Genomic DNA, 16,202 nt, shown 5'->3' on the forward strand with positions numbered 1-16,202 from the left:
TACTGCTAAATATTCTATATATTATAGAATTTTTAGGAGTATGAATATTTATACTAAATATTCCTGGTCTGAGCTGCCTATTTCACTAAGAATTTTATATGTGGTGAAAATGTATCCCATTTCCTCTCCAATAGTGTGACACTGATGTTCATTTCCATTAGTTTTCCAATATATCTCAGCTATGGGATTTATGCTGTTGGCACACCTCTGAGTCTTCTCCATCTCGCTAACAAGTAAAGCACTGTGTTGGTGCTGTATATATTCTAAAAATGATCCTGTACGACTCACTGTTCAGGTTCCCAAGTGTACATGTAAGCGAATTTATCAAATGCGTTTTATAATATTCATGTGATGTAGGCTTATAGAAACACGATGCGATGTGGGCTTATGGAAACAGGCCTGGTGTAATATATAACCCCCAAGGGGGGGGGGGGGGACATTTTCGTACTGTGACACGTTGTACTTCTTTGTCTCTTTTTTGATACTTTTGCCCATTTAGCACAGACCATTGACAAGTGCTGTACAGGAGTAGTGAACATCTGTGTGGTATAGCCACAATGTATCCTCACTCTGATTGTCTTTCCTGATGATTTGATGAAATTTTCCTTAACACCACTGCGTAGTGCACCAGATGTGGTCACATGACTGTCGGGTGTGTGTGGGTTGTGTCATAGTGTGGAGTGATAGTCAGGTGTGTGGGTTGTGTCATAGTGTGGAGTGATAGTCAGGTGTGTGGGTTGTGTCATAGTGTGGAGTGATAGTCAGGTGTGTGGGTTGTGTCATAGTGTGGAGTGATAGTCAGGTGTGTGGGTTGTGTCATAGTGTGGAGATTTTTTTTTTTTTTTTAGGCTTGACTTGTGAGAGCTTGGTCCACCAGGCTGTTGCTTGGAGCGGCCCGCAGGCCCACATACCCACCACAGCCCGGTTGGTCCGGCACTTCTTGAAGAAAACAATCTAGTTTCCTCTTGAAGATGTCCACGGTTGTTCCGGCAATATTTCTTATGCTCGATGGGAGGGTGTTGAACAACCGTGGACCTCTGATGTTTGTACAGTGTTCTCTGATTGCGCTTATGGCACCTCTGCTCTTCACTGGTTCTATTCTGTATTTTCTTCCATATCGTTCACTCTAGTATGTTGTTATTTTACTGTGTAGATTTGGGACCTGGCCCTCCAGTATTTTCCAAGTGTATATTATTTGGTATCTCTCTCGTCTCCTTTCTAGCGAATACATTTGGAGAGCTTTGAGACGATCCCATAAATTTTGGCGCTTTATCTCGTCTATGCGTGCCGTATATGTTCTCTGTACCCCCTCTATTTCAGCAATCTCTCCTGCTCTGAAGGGGGAAGTAAGTACTGAGCAGTACTCGAGACGGGACAACACCAATGACTTGAAGAGTAAAACCATTGTGATGGGATCCCTGGATTTGAAGGTTCTCGTAATTCTCTCCTATCATTTTTCTGGCTGACGCAATATTTGCTTGGTTATGCTCCCTCAACGTTAGGTCGTCAGACATCATTATTCCCAAATCCTAGACATGCAGTTTTCCTACTATAGGAAGATTCGATTGTGTTTTGTACCCTGAATTATTTTTCAGATCCTCATTTTTGCCGTATCTGAGTAACTGGAATTTATCACTGTTAAACATGTTATTTTCTGCTGCCCAGTCGAAAACTTTGTTAATATCTGTTTGTAGTTTTTCAATGTCTTCTGCAGAGGTAATTTTCATGCTGATTTTTGTATCATCTGCAAATGATGACACGAAGCTGTGACTTTTATTTTTGTCTATATCTGCTATGAGAATAAGAAACGGCAGTGGTGCAAGGCCTGTACCTTGAAGTACAGAGCTTTTAACTGCGCTCGGACTCGATTTTATTTGATAGACTGTTACCCTTTGTGTTTTGTTCGACAGGAAATTAAGTATCCAGCGTCCCACTTTACCAGTTATACCCATTGACCTCATTTTGTGTGATATCACTCCATGATCACATTTGTCGAATGCCTTTGCAAAGTCTGTGTATATAACATCTGCATTCTGTTTTTCTTCTAATGCCTCAGTGATTTTGTCGTAGTGGTCAAGTAGCTGCGAGAGGCATGAACTTCTCGCTCTGAATCCATGTTGGCCTGGACTGTGGAGGTCATTGGTCTCCATGAATCTAGTGACCTGACCCCTGATCATTCTCTCAAATACTTTTATTATGTGGGACGTTAGTGCAACTGGTCTATAATTATTTGTCAATGCTTTGCTCCCTCCCTTGTGTAGAGGGGCTATGTCTGCTGCTTTCAGCGCATCTGGCATCTCCCCCGTGTCCAAGCTCTTCTTCCACACTGTACTGAGTGTTTGTGCTACTGGCACTTTACATTTCTTTATAAATATTGAATTCCATGAGTCTGTACCCGGGGCTGAGTGCATGGACATATTCTCAATTTCTCTTTCATAATCTGCTATGCTCGTGTTGATACCAGTTATATTTACAGGTGCTTGGATATCACGCATAAAGAAGTTGTCTGGATCTTCCACTTTCATGCTGTGCATCGGAGTGCTAAACATGTCCTCATTCTGCTTTTTTAGGATTTCGCTAATTTCTTTGTCATCCTCAGTGTACAAACCTTCACTAGTACGAATAGGTCCAATACTGGCCGTAGTTTTTGCTTTTGATTTAGCATATGTGAAGAAATATTTTGGGTTTTTCTTTATTACTTGAATTGCTTTCTGTTCTAGTTGCCTTTCTTCAGTCTGATATGAATGCTTCAGTCTCTGTTCGATATCTTCAATCTCTCTGTTTAAATTATTCCTTCTTTGTATGGAGAGTCGTGTCTGCTTAAGCATTTCCGTTAATTTCTTCCTTATTTTGTAATGACGTCTTCGTTCTCTTTCTACATTGGACCTCTTTCTGGCTTTCCTCAAAGGAACATGTTTCAGACAGACTTCATATGCTTCAGAAGTCAGTTTTTCTATTCTTTGTGTAGGATTTTTATGCCTTAGAACATTTTCCCATTGAATGTTTGAAAGTTCCCTGTTTATTTTCTCCCAGTCTATTCTTTTATTATTATAATTGAATTTATTGAATAACCCTTCTCGCTTGTTGTTTCTCTTGGGCCTACTACCGTTATTAATGTTAGTTTGTACTTCAATGATCTTGTGATCCGAGTACGTAGTGTCCGAGACAGTAATGTCTCTGATTAGCTCATCATTGTTCGTGAATATCAGGTCCAGCGTGTTTTCATTCCTGGTTGGTTCTGTAATCTGCTGACTGAGCGAGAATTTGTCACAGAATCTCAGTAGTTCTCTGACCTGTGGTTGGTTATTTCCAGGTTGATTTCCTGCTATAATGTTATTGTTTACTATTCTCCATTTTAAACTGGGTAGATTGAAGTCTCCAAGGAAGATGATATCTGGTACTGGGTTTGCTAGGTTATCAAGGATATTTTCTATTTTGTGGATCTGTTCAGCGAATTCCTCAACTGTTGCATCTGGCGGTTTGTATATTAAAATAATAAGTAGATTAATATTTTCTACCTTGATTCCAATTACCTCTACCACCTCATTGGACGATTTCAGGAGCTCTGTGCATGCCAGCTCCACTTTAATATACAGACCTACTCCTCCATTTTTACCTAATTACTCTGTCACGTCTATATAGATTATAATTTGCAGATTTGGCAGATTTCACTATCCATGTGGTCTTTTGTGTGGAGTTTCTGTAAATGCACCAAATATTGAGTTCGATTCTATTAGGAGGCCATTTATGAACTTAACTTTATTTCTTGAATTTGGTTTTAGACCTTGTATGTTTGCAAATATGAATAATTTCCCTGGTACCTTTTCTGTGAATGATAATCTCTGTGACTCGGGAATGTTTTTAATCAGTTTAGTTAGGTTTTCCCACATTTAACTGTCATCTTTGCAAACCCGGTAAATTCTTTGAGTGTTTGTGCCTGCTGCACAGCTCAGGTGAAATTTTATGTCACAGATGCAACACTTGACGCCTGCAATACGTCTTCCAAATACTTCCGAACACCTGCCCACACCTCCATTGTCTAATGTATTGTATTATATTTGTGCTTCACTGTATGGGTCACTTGTCGATTTCAGTAATTTTACTATTTACAATATTACATGTATATATTTATAATATTTTATGTATACCGCATATTTGTAATATTATATGTTACTTTGTTCAAACATTATGGCAGGTACTTAGCGTAGGGTAGAGGAATGGTCGGAGTGTGATGTAGCGTTGACCCTTGGTGTCCCAGGATGATGCCACCACTTTACAGTTACTTGATTTATAACACTGATTTATTATTTGTTTGTATTATTACAAGGAATTCTCTGCCTAATTTCCGACTTACAGTGGTATTTACTCACTCTATTACTAATTCCTAGATCCACATTTCCATATTACACTATATATTGTCCGTATATTATCCCTGAGGGACGTGCCCTGGGGTAGGCCTCGTGGCTGGTGTAAACACAGCCTGGCCTACACACACAGCTGGCGGGATGCCGTCTCTTGCCGCTTTTCTATATTTCTAATATTCTATGCACGATTCTCCTACACTTCCAACTTATATGTGTTGTGTTACCCGTTCCACTTCACTGTTCCACGTATCACTGTTCACAATATTTCATATATCGCCTACACTCGTGTACACAGAGCCTCGTGGCACAGCTTCCACGTGGTCACGCGTTTATTCTCTATTTAGCACAGAGTTCCATCGTTAATGACTGGGTTGATGTGGGTTGTGTCAGAGTGGGGAGAGATAGTCAGGTGTGTCAGGTGGGTGGGAGGTCATAGTGTGGAGTGACATAGTCAGGTATGTGGGTTGTGTCATAGTGTGGTACAATATAGCTACAAGAAATGTTTGTCAGCGGACCATCATAGTGAACAATACTGACCAGTAGTTCACCAATACTGACCAGTAGTTCACCAATACTGACCAGTAGTTCACCAATACTGACCAGTAGTTCACCAATACTGACCAATATTTGACACAATAGTGTTGCACGATATTTACCTCGTGTAGGCGAGCAATATTAATTATGGTGATAATGCCTTCATTTTTATATGCAAAAAAATGGCACAATGGAAAAATTTGTATTGATGTGATGGTAATACATCCATGACACATGAAGGATGTGTCATGCTGTGGCACAATATGGCAGTTGGGTAATGCCACACGAAGGATGTGTCATGCTGTGGCATAATATGGCAGTTGGGTAATGCCACACGAAGGATGTGTCATGCTGTGGCACAATATGGCAGTTGGGTAATGCCACACGAAGGATGTGTCATGCTGTGGCATAATATGGCAGTTGGGTAATGCCACACGAAGGATGTGTCATGCTGTGGCACAATATGGCAGTTGGGTAATGCCACACGAAGGATGTCATGCTGTGGCACAATATGGCAGTTGGGTAATGCCTCACGAAGGATGTGTCATGCTGTGGCATAATATGGCAGTTGGGTAATGCCTCACGAAGGATGTGTCATGCTGTGGCACAATATGGCAGTTGGGTAATGCCTCACGAAGGATGTGTCATGCTGTGGCACAATACGGCAATTAAGTATCAGGCGATACGGGTGTCAAGCTGTTGAACACTATGGTTGATAAATGGTGATCTGGACAGTGAGTGTGACCCCCCCAGATGGTGTCTGGGGAGCACCATGTCCCCCACACACACACACACACACACACACACACACACACACACACACACACACACACACACACACACACACACACACACACACACACACACACACGCGCACACACACAATAAGGACATTAAATATAAGAAAGTTGCGATATTCACACAGAAGCCAGGAGAGGTTCAGCTCGGAGGCTCTTAGTAATAGCAAGGAGGCTGCAGAAAGCGAGGCAAAATAAGCACCATTAATCAAAACTGAGTATCGTAAGTTAATTACAAACACATCGTATTGACTTCTAAAGTCCAGGTATCACCGGGAAGGAGCGAACCGGATGGCAGGAATGGCAAGAACGAGTATAACATCAGTGTTGCAAGGCCATGCATGCGGGGGAGAGTGGTAGCAACACGACAGGCAGTATGTTGAAGTGGGGGTTGGGGGATGGGGGGTTAGGAAGAATAGGAGATGCAGCAAGAGTGGTGGGGGGGAGAGGGGGCGTCCGACCCCCTTCTCCCCTCCGCTGAAGCCAGTACACTTGTGGGCGGCCCCACCTTCACGCCCACACTGCCCACCCTCGCCACCTACACGCCCACTACCACCGCGTCACCACCTAATTTATCTGTGATGGACGCGGAAAGTCTACGTAATCCACTTGCTAAATCTGTCCAGCCCAAGCGGCGGGGTGACACTGTGGGCGTGGGCGTGGGTTGGTTCCTCTGCGGCGGGTGGGCGAGAGTGTGGGCGGAGGGGTTGGATAGTTATACCGTACCATGAATGTAGCGACGCCGTGCCCCGCAGCGCCCTCACCGCCGCCTCCGGCCACAGCCGACACCACCTGCGGTTGCGGCCTGGGGTGAGCGACATCCACCACCTGCACCTTGGTGGGTGTGCCGCCTGCCGCCTCCTTTACCTTGAAGTCGCTCAGGGACGCCATCAGGTCGTCCAGCTCCTTGGTGGCAGAGGAGGCTGACGGCTGCGGCTGCGGCCTCATGGCGATCTGCGGCTGCGGCTGCGGCTGCTGCTGCGGGGGTGGTGAGGGCAGCGTTTGGTGGGTAGTCCGGAACTCGCGATGTACCGTCCGCTGCTCCACCACATCACTGCAACAACATCATCACTCATAATTACACAGTCATTGTAACAATCATATCAGTGCAATAAATACATGACTAGAACACCCACACCGTCACCCCTAAGAACACATGACTAGAACACCCACACCGTCACCCTAAGAACACATGACTAGAACACCCACACCATCACCCCTAAGAACACATGACTAGAACACCCACACCGTCACCCCTAAGAACACATGACTAGAACACCCACACCGTCACCCTAAGAACACATGACTAGAACACCCACACCATCACCCTAAGAACACATGACTAGAACACCCACACCGTCACCCCTAAGAACACATGACTAGAACACCCACACCATCACCCTAAGAACACATGACTAGAACACCCACACCGTCACACTAAGAACACACGACTAGAACACCCACACCATCACCCCTAAGAACACATGACTAGAACACCCACACCATCACCCTAAGAACACATGACTAGAACACCCACACCGTCACACTAAGAACACACGACTAGAACACCCACACCGTCACCCTAAGAACACATGACTAGAACACCCACACCATCACCCCTAAGAACACATGACTAGAACACCCACACCGTCACACTAAGAACACACGACTAGAACACCCACACAGTGTGGGATGTCGGTTTTCCAGATAATTTGAAGTATCGCTTGAGGACTGTCGGGGGTTCCAGATAATTTTTCAGAGTTAAAGACCAAAATTTTGCAAAAACTATTTTCGGATAAAGTGTTCATAAAAGTTTGTTAAGAGTTCTTACGAGGGAAATTCAGACCGAAAATCACTCATATGTTCTTAATGAGTTCTTATGGGTGAAATTCAAAATTTTTCAGAGCTCAGTTTCATGAAAATATTTCAAAGTCCATACAATCATAAGAGTTTATTTACGAGTTTATGACAGAAATTTGTAGAAAGACCATGTTCAGAGAATATTGCCATAGAAGTTTTGTTAAGGAAAATAGACATCTTAGCCGCAACGTTTTCAGAGACCAGTTGAAAGACCGAAAATTGGTCAGAGTTCAGTTTATGCCCCAAAATTTAACAGAGACCATTTTTAGACCAAAAATAGGCAGCGACCATTTTAGATTAAAATATTTACAGAGTCCACTTTGAGACAAAAATTCCTCGTAGACAACTTAAAACTTAAAATTCGTTCTAAGCCCAGTTTGAGCCCAAAAATATTCAGAGTCCATTTTCAGATCAATTTTCATCAGTCCAGTTAATGACCGAAAATTAATCAGAGTACGTTCGTAGACCGAAATTCGTCAGACTATTTTCAGAACTAAATTATTCAGAGTCCATGTAAAGACCTAAATTTAACAGTCTCCCATAAAGACCGAAAATTAGTCAGAGTCCAGTTTAAGTCCAAAATTTGACGAGTCCATTTCATGACCGAAAATTAGGCAGAGTCGTTTGAAGACCGAAATTTGACAGAGACCACTTTGAGACCAAAATATTTCATAGTTTTACTTACACTTGCATTCATTCTTAAAGAGTTCTCATGGAAGAAATTCAAATATTATCCGAGTCCAGTTGAGACTAAAAAATTTGACAAAGAACATTTAAAGACCAAATTTGTTAGAGACCGCATATATAAGTTTAGTTTCACTACTAACAGGCCAATTTTAGCCCAATTTTAAACTCATATTTCAGACGTAGTACAATAAATTCAAACAATTACCGAACTCTAGCTCATGTTCCCGCCTTAGTCCCCTGTCGTAGATTCAATACTAACAGTCCAATCCCCTAAAATTTAAAACCGCTGTATTTCGGACTTAGTAAAATAGAATAATTTAGTTACCAACCTCCAGTTCCTGTTCCCCGCCATACTTTACTGTTACAACTCTGTCAATACCTGTTCAATTTTCCCAATATTTAAAACAGATATCTTGAGGTTATCTTGAGATGATTTCGGGGCTTTTAGTGTCCCCGCGGCCCGGTCCTCGACCAGGCCTCCACCCCCAGGAAGCAGCCCGTGACAGCTGGCTAACACCCAGGTACCTATTTTACTGCTAGGTAACAGGGGTATAGGGTGAAAGAAACTCTGCCCATTGTTTCTCGCCGGGGCCTGGGATCGAACCCAGGACCACAGGATCACAAGTCCAGCGTGCTGTCCGCTCGGCCGACCGGCTCCCCGTTATACTCCTAACTGAGCAAGTAAATAAAATAGAGAAACTAAACTCAAGCTCTTGTCCCCTGCCTTAGTTCACTCTCGTATCTTCGTTAATACCCAATCACTAACGCATTCAAAGACGTCAAAATTACTACTCATGTCCTCAAAAGCTATTCTCAGAGTCATCAAAGACACACCCAAAGATATCAAAATTATTCTGTTAGACATCGAAATACTACTCATGTCCTCAATAGTTATTCTCAGAGTCATCATAAGTTATTCTCAGAGCCATCAAAAGTTAATCTCAGTCATCAAAGCTGTTCTCTAAGACACCTTCGTCCATCAAAGCTAATCTCTAACTCACCTTCGTTCATCAAAGAAACTCTCCTTCATCCATCAATGTTGTTCTCCAATGACATGGATTTCTTCTAGGGTGTTCCACCCTAGAAGAAATCACTCACCCAACCAACCCACCTAACCTATAGAGTCCGATCCATAGAAAACGTAACTATTTGTGAGCCGTTCATTTTCATAGTAACTTGCATTTCTTATGTTGGTTACCAAAACATACTCAATGTGCCCTATTAATTGGGAGGACGGATTCTATTACCCTTATTGCAAACAATTTTGCAATATATAATACAGTACCAATTTCTGCGAGATAAATTGGTACTGTATTATAGATCGACACTCAAACCTCGCAATGTATGGTATCTATTTCCATGATATCTATTCAGTAGCTAGACATGAAGGTCGTGTGACGGAACTACAGGGTCGTGTGACGGAACTACAGGGTCGTGTGACGGAACTACAGGGTCGTGTGACGGAACTACAGGGTCGTGTGACGGAACTACAGGGTCGTGTGACGGAACTACAGGGTCGTGTGACGGAACTACAGGGTCGTGTGACGGAACTACAAGGTCGTGTAACGGAACTACAAGGTCGTGTAACGGAACTACAGGGTCGTGTGACGGAACTACAGGGTCGTGTGACGGAACTACAGGGTCGTGTGACGGAACTACAAGGTCGTGTAACGGAACTACAGGGTCGTGTGACGGAACTACAGGGTCGTGTGACGGAACTACAGGGTCGTGTGACGGAACTACAAGGTTGTGTGACGGAACTATGAGGTCACTACGGAACTATGCCAGTGTCTCTCTAAAGTCCTCCATTTTGTTCAACTAAAGTGTAGCATTCTAGTACGAAGATGATACACTCGAGAGCCTATAGTGTCACTCTCTAGTACCTAAATGCCATGTCCCAGCAGCAAGTGTAACATCCTAGTACCCTGACGTCACTTCCTAGCAACAGAAGAACCTCCACAACCTTCCTGGTCACGAGGAGCCATCGTTGGAGTGTCCAGGAGCGAGGACACACTCGCCTCCCCCCCCCCCACTCAGTAAATCACAGCTCCAAGTAGTAACACTTAGTTTGCGATAAACCCATCAGCTGACGGCCCCTTAAATCATCCCAGCTCGGGTTTTTTTTTCCCATGTTCCCGCCTAGACGGGTTTTTGGCGGTAGGCAGCGACTCCCGCCTCTCTAAGGCGGAAGCGGGAGGGGCTGGCACGCGCGTGCTCGCACAAACACACACACACACACACACACACACACACACACACACACACACACACACACACACACACACACACACACACACACACACACACACAGTTGCTAGTCAGTTTCAGGGTGATGTACTCGAACATAGATGGGATCACAAGCAAGACAAGTGAACTAAGGGAAAGAGCACAAGAAGTTAACCCAGATGTAATCGGACTCACTGAAACAAAACTCTCTGGAATCATAACGAATGCCGTGTTTCCCCAGGAGTATACAGTAATAAGGAAAGAGAGGGAAGGTAGGGGAGGAGGCGGAGTGGCCCTACTCATGAGAAGGGAATGGAGTTTTAAGGAGATGGCCATCCCGGGCTGTGAGGAGTTCAGAGACTACATAGCAGGCACCATAACAATGGGAGGACCAAGAATAGTAGTAGCAGTAATATACAACCCTCCACCAAATGACAGGAGACCCAGTCAAGAGTATGAAAACAACAACAAGGCAGTTAACACTATAATTGAGAGGGCAGCCTCTGCTGCCTGTAGAAATAGATCCCACCTGCTCATCATGGGCGACTTCAATCACGGAAAGATTGACTGGGAGAACAAGGAACCGCATGGAGGCGAGGATACGTGGAGAGCCAAACTATTGGAGGTGGTGACAAGCAACTTTTTAACCCAGCATGTCGGAGAACCCACAAGGATGCGAGGCAATGACGAACCAGCGAGACTCGACCTAGTCTTCACTCTGAACGACTCCGACATAAGAGAAATCGGTTTTGAGGACCCAGTAGGAATGAGCGACCACAGTGTACTGGTGTTTGAGTACTTGATTGAAGAAGGGTTATTGAACTCGAGGAGGGATACCGAAACCAAAAGGTTAGCATACCGAAAGGGAAACTATGAGGGGATAAGAAAATTCCTAACAGATATAGCATGGGAAACAGAGCTCAGGGGAAAGACGGCCCAAGATATGATGGATTACATCACGCAGAAGTGCAAGGACGCAGCAAACAAGTTTGTCCCAGTCCAAAAGGAAAACAGAGAAATGAAGATGAGAAACCCATGGTTTAATCAAAGATGTAGGCTAGCTAAGCAGCAAAGTAAAAGGGCATGGAGAAACTATAGAAATAACAGGACACTGGAGAGCAGAGAAAGATACCAGAATGCCAGGAATGAATACGTCAGGATGAGAAGAGAGGCAGAAAGACAATACGAAAATGACATCGCAAGCAAGGCAAAGACTCAGCCTAAATTGTTGCATAGCCACATTAGGAGAAAAACAACAGTAAAGGAACAGGTTATGAGATTAAGGATAGGGGCGGAAGGATTCACTACAAATGACAAGGAAGTGTGTGAGGAATTGAATAAGAAATTCCAGGAGGTCTTCACCTTAGAGCAAGGAGAAATTCCAGAGGTAAGTGAGGGAATAGCTAACCAGGAACCACTGGAAGAGTTTGAGATTACCAGTGGGGAAGTAAGGAAGTGTTTACTAGAGTTGGACGTGACGAAGGCTATAGGCCCAGATGGAATCTCCCCTTGGGTTCTAAAGGAAGGAGCAAGAGAACTGAGCCTACCACTCTCCATAGTGTATAACAAATCACTGGCAACAGGGGAACTGCCAGATATTTGGAAAGCAGCTAACGTAGTCCCGATATACAAGAAAGGGGATAGACAGGAGGCACTGAACTACAGGCCAGTGTCCCTAACCTGCATACCATGCAAGCTGATGGAGAAGATTGTGCGAAAAAAACTAGTGGAGCATCTGGAGCGAAGGAACTTTGTAACACAGCATCAACATGGGTTCAGGGATGGCAGGTCCTGCCTCACAGGGTTACTTGAATTCTACGACCAGGCAACAAAAATAAGGCAAGAAAGAGAAGGGTGGGCAGACTGCATATTTTTGGATTGTCAGAAAGCCTTTGATACAGTGCCACACAAGAGGCTAGTGCGAAAGTTGGAGATGCAGGCTGGAGTGAGAGGGAAGGTACTCCGGTGGATAGAGGAGTACCTAAGCAACAGGAGACAACGAGTCTGTGTGAGGGGTGAGGTCTCAGATTGGCGAGACGTCACAAGTGGAGTCCCGCAGGGGTCAGTCCTTGGACCTATACTGTTTCTGGTATATGTAAATGATCTCCCAGAGGGTATAGATTCGTTCCTCTCAATGTTTGCCGACGATGCAAAAATTATGAGGAGGATTGAAACAGAGGATGATAGTAGGAGGCTACAAGATGACCTGGATAGACTGAGTGAATGGTCCAACAAATGGCTGTTGAAGTTCAACCCGAGTAAATGCAAATTAATGAAACTAGGCAGTGGAAACAGGAGGCCAGGCACAGGATACAGAATAGGAGATGAAGTACTTAATGAAACAGACAGAGAGAAAGATCTAGGAGTTGATATCACACCAAACCTGTCTCCTGAAGCCCACATAAAGAGAATAACGTCTGCGGCATATGCGAGGCTGGCTAACATCAGAACGGCGTTCAGGAACCTGTGTAAGGAATCATTCAGAATCTTGTACACCACATATGTAAGACCAATCCTGGAGTATGCGGCCCCAGCATGGAGCCCGTACCTTGTCAAGCACAAGACGAAGCTGGAAAAAGTCCAAAGGTATGCTACTAGACTAGTCCCAGAACTAAGAGGCATGAGTTATGAGGAAAGGCTGCGGGAAATGCACCTTACGACACTGGAAGACAGAAGAGTAAGGGGGGACATGATTACAACCTACAAAATCCTCAGGGGAATCGACCGGGTAAACAAGGATGAACTATTCAACACTGGTGGGACGCGAACAAGGGGACACAGGTGGAAGCTGAGTACCCAAATGAGCCACAGAGACGTTAGAAAGAACTTTTTCAGTGTCAGAGTAGTTAGTAAATGGAATGCATTAGGAAGTGATGTGGTGGAGGCTGACTCCATACACAGTTTCAAATGTAGATATGATAGAGCCCAATAGGCTCAGGAATCTGTACACCAGTTGATTGACGGTTGAGAGGCGGGACCAAAGAGCCAGAGCTCAACCCCCGCAAGCACAATTAGGTGAGTACACAGGGGGAGGGAGCCGGTGGCCGAGCGGACAGTACGCTGGACACGTGAGCCTGTGGTCCCGGGTTCGATCCCGGGCGCCGGCGAGAAACGATGGGCAGAGTTTCTTTTACCCTATGCCCCTGTTACCTAACAGTAAATCGGTACCTGGGAGTTAGTCAGCTGTCACGGGCTGCTTCCTGGGGTGTGTGTGGTGTGGGAAAAAAATGTAGTAGAAACAGTTGATTAACAGTTGAGAGGCGGGCCGAAAGAGCGGCTCAACCCCCGCAAGCACAACTAGGTGAATACAGCAGGCAGGAGTGAAAGGGAAGATACTCTATTGGATAAGGGAGTACCTAAACAACAGAAGACAGCGAGTCACTGTGAGGGGTGAGGTCTCAGATTGGCGAGACGTTACCAGTGGAGTCCCGCAGGGGTCAGCCCTTGGACCTATACTGTTTCTGATATATGTAAATGATCTCCCAGAGGGTATAGAATCGTTCCTCTCCTTGTCGCTGATGATGCAAAAATTATGAGGAGGATTAAGACAGAGGAAGATAGTAGGAGGCTACAACATGATCTTGACAAACTGAATGAATTGTCCAACAAATGGCTCCTAAAGTTCAACCTGAGTAAATGTAAGGTTATGAAACTAGGCAGTAGAAACAGGAGGCCAGACACAGGATACCGAATGGGAGATGAAATACTTCATAAAACGGACAGAGAGAAAAATCTAGTAGTTGACATCACACCAAACCTGTCTCCTGAAGCCCACAAAATAATAATTACATCTGCGGCATATGCGAGGCTGGCTAATATCAGAAGAGCCTTCAGGAACCTATGTAAGGAATCATTCAGAACCTTGTATACCGTATATGTAAGACCAATCCTGGAGTATGCGGCCCAAGCATGGAGCCCGTACCTTGTCAAGCACAAGACGAAGCTGGAAAAAGTTCAGAGGTATGCCACTAGGCCAGTCCCAGAACTAAGAGGCATGAGTTACGAAGAAAGGCTGCGTGAGATGCCCCTCACGACACTGGAAGGCAGAAGAGTAAGGGGAGACATGATCACTACCTACAAAATTCTCAGAAGAATTAACACGGAAGATAAGGATAAACTTTTTAACACTGGTGGTATGCGAACAAGGTGGCACAGGTGGAAACTGGGCACCCAAATGAGCCACAGGGACGTTAGAAAGAACTTTTTCAGTGTCAGAGCAGTTACAGGTGGAATGCATTAGGCAGTGATGTGGTAGAGGCTGACTCCATACACAGTTTCAAAAGTAGATATGATAGAGCCCAGTAGGCTCAGGAATCTGTACATCAGTTGACTGACAGTTGAGAGGCGGGACCAAAGAGCCAGAGCTCTTTGGTGGAAGCCCCCGCAAGCACAATTAGGTAAGTACACACACACACGGCCTCGCGGCTGAGTTGAGAGCGCTCGGGGGGGGGGGGGGGTCGTAGTCCTAATGCCCCGGATTTGAGTTCCGGTCGAGTTAGAAACAAATGGGCAGTTTCTTTCATCCTGATGATCCTGTTCACCTAGCAGTAAATTGGTACCTGGAAATTAGACAGCAGCTACGGGCTGCTTCCAGGTTCCTGGGGATGAGTGTGTGTGTGTGTGTACTCACCTAGTTGTACTCGCCTAGTTGTGTTTGCGGGGGTTGAGCTTTGGCTCTTTGGTCCCGCCTCTCAACCGTCAATCAACAGGTGTACAGATTCCTGAGCCTACTGGGCTCACAGGTCGAGCCTACTGTGTGTGTGTGTGTGTGCGTGTGTGTGTGTGCGTGTGTGCGTGTGTGTGTGTGTGTGTGTGTGTGTGTGCGTGTGTGCGTGTGTGTGTGTGTGTGTGTGTGTGTGTGTGTGTGTGTGTGTGTGTGTGTGTGTGTGTGTGTGTGTGTGTGTGTGTGTGTGTGTGTGTGTGTGTGTGTGTGTGCGTGTGCGTGCGTGTGCGCGTGTGCGTGTGTGTTAGAGAAATATATGTAGTGGACAAAATAAAGGAAAAATAGACTGTTTAGAAAGGCAGGGTCCAAGAGCTAACAGCTCGATTCAGCGGGCCCAAATAGTAAACACACACATTCACTCTCACCCATTCAGGGAAATGGGGAGAAGGGAAGGGAACAATCAGGGAAGAGCGCCAAGCCATTACGACTATACTGCATTTGGAAGGGATCAGGATAAGAATTTGGGATGGGACGGGGGGGGGGAAGGAATGGTGCCCAACCACTTTGACGGTCGCGGAAGAAATAGGGGGAGAGCAAACCTCATCTCTCTCTAGTGGTTGTTGTGGGGGGGCCGTCTGCCTGGGGAGCTGTGTGGGGGTTTTGGCATGGGGCTCAGTAGGTGGTTTAAAAGTCATTTGCGATGGTATGTGAAACGTCGTAGGGGGTTGGAATTCATCTTGGGGTTGTGCAATAGGGGGTGTCGGTGTGGAAGCCTCTCCTAAAATGGCGTGGAAGCCTCTCCAAAAATGGTGTGGAAGCCTCTCCTGAATTAGTGTGAAAGCCTCTGCCGAAATCGTGTGGAAACGCCTCTAAACTGGTGTGTGGAAGCCTCCCTTGAACTCGTGTGGAGGTCGTCCCTTAACTAGTGCGCAGATGTGGAAGCCTCCCTGAAGAGTGTGCAGGTGTGGAAGCATCACTGAAGAGTGTGCAGGTGTGGAAGCCTCCCTGAAGAGTGTGCAGGTGTGGAAGCCTCCCTGAAGAGTGTGCAGGTGTGGAAGCCTCCCTGAAGAG

At 45.2% G+C, this 16,202-nt stretch overlaps 1 protein-coding gene across 1 annotated transcript in view; it reads right to left on the reverse strand.

Annotated features, from left to right (window-relative positions):
* Positions 1-16,202, reverse strand: part of LOC123747013 (uncharacterized) — a gene marked incomplete at its 5' end in the record, with an annotated part of 198,643 nt that overhangs the window by 58,074 nt on the left and 124,367 nt on the right. Inside the window, one exon of the mRNA XM_069322416.1 lies at positions 6,563-6,749. Within this exon, the coding sequence (XP_069178517.1) occupies positions 6,563-6,749 (187 nt within the window). The remainder of the gene's footprint in view (positions 1-6,562; positions 6,750-16,202) is intronic.

This window comes from Procambarus clarkii, chromosome 1 (genome assembly GCF_040958095.1).
Source record: "Procambarus clarkii isolate CNS0578487 chromosome 1, FALCON_Pclarkii_2.0, whole genome shotgun sequence".
Classification (NCBI taxonomy): domain Eukaryota; kingdom Metazoa; phylum Arthropoda; class Malacostraca; order Decapoda; family Cambaridae; genus Procambarus; species Procambarus clarkii.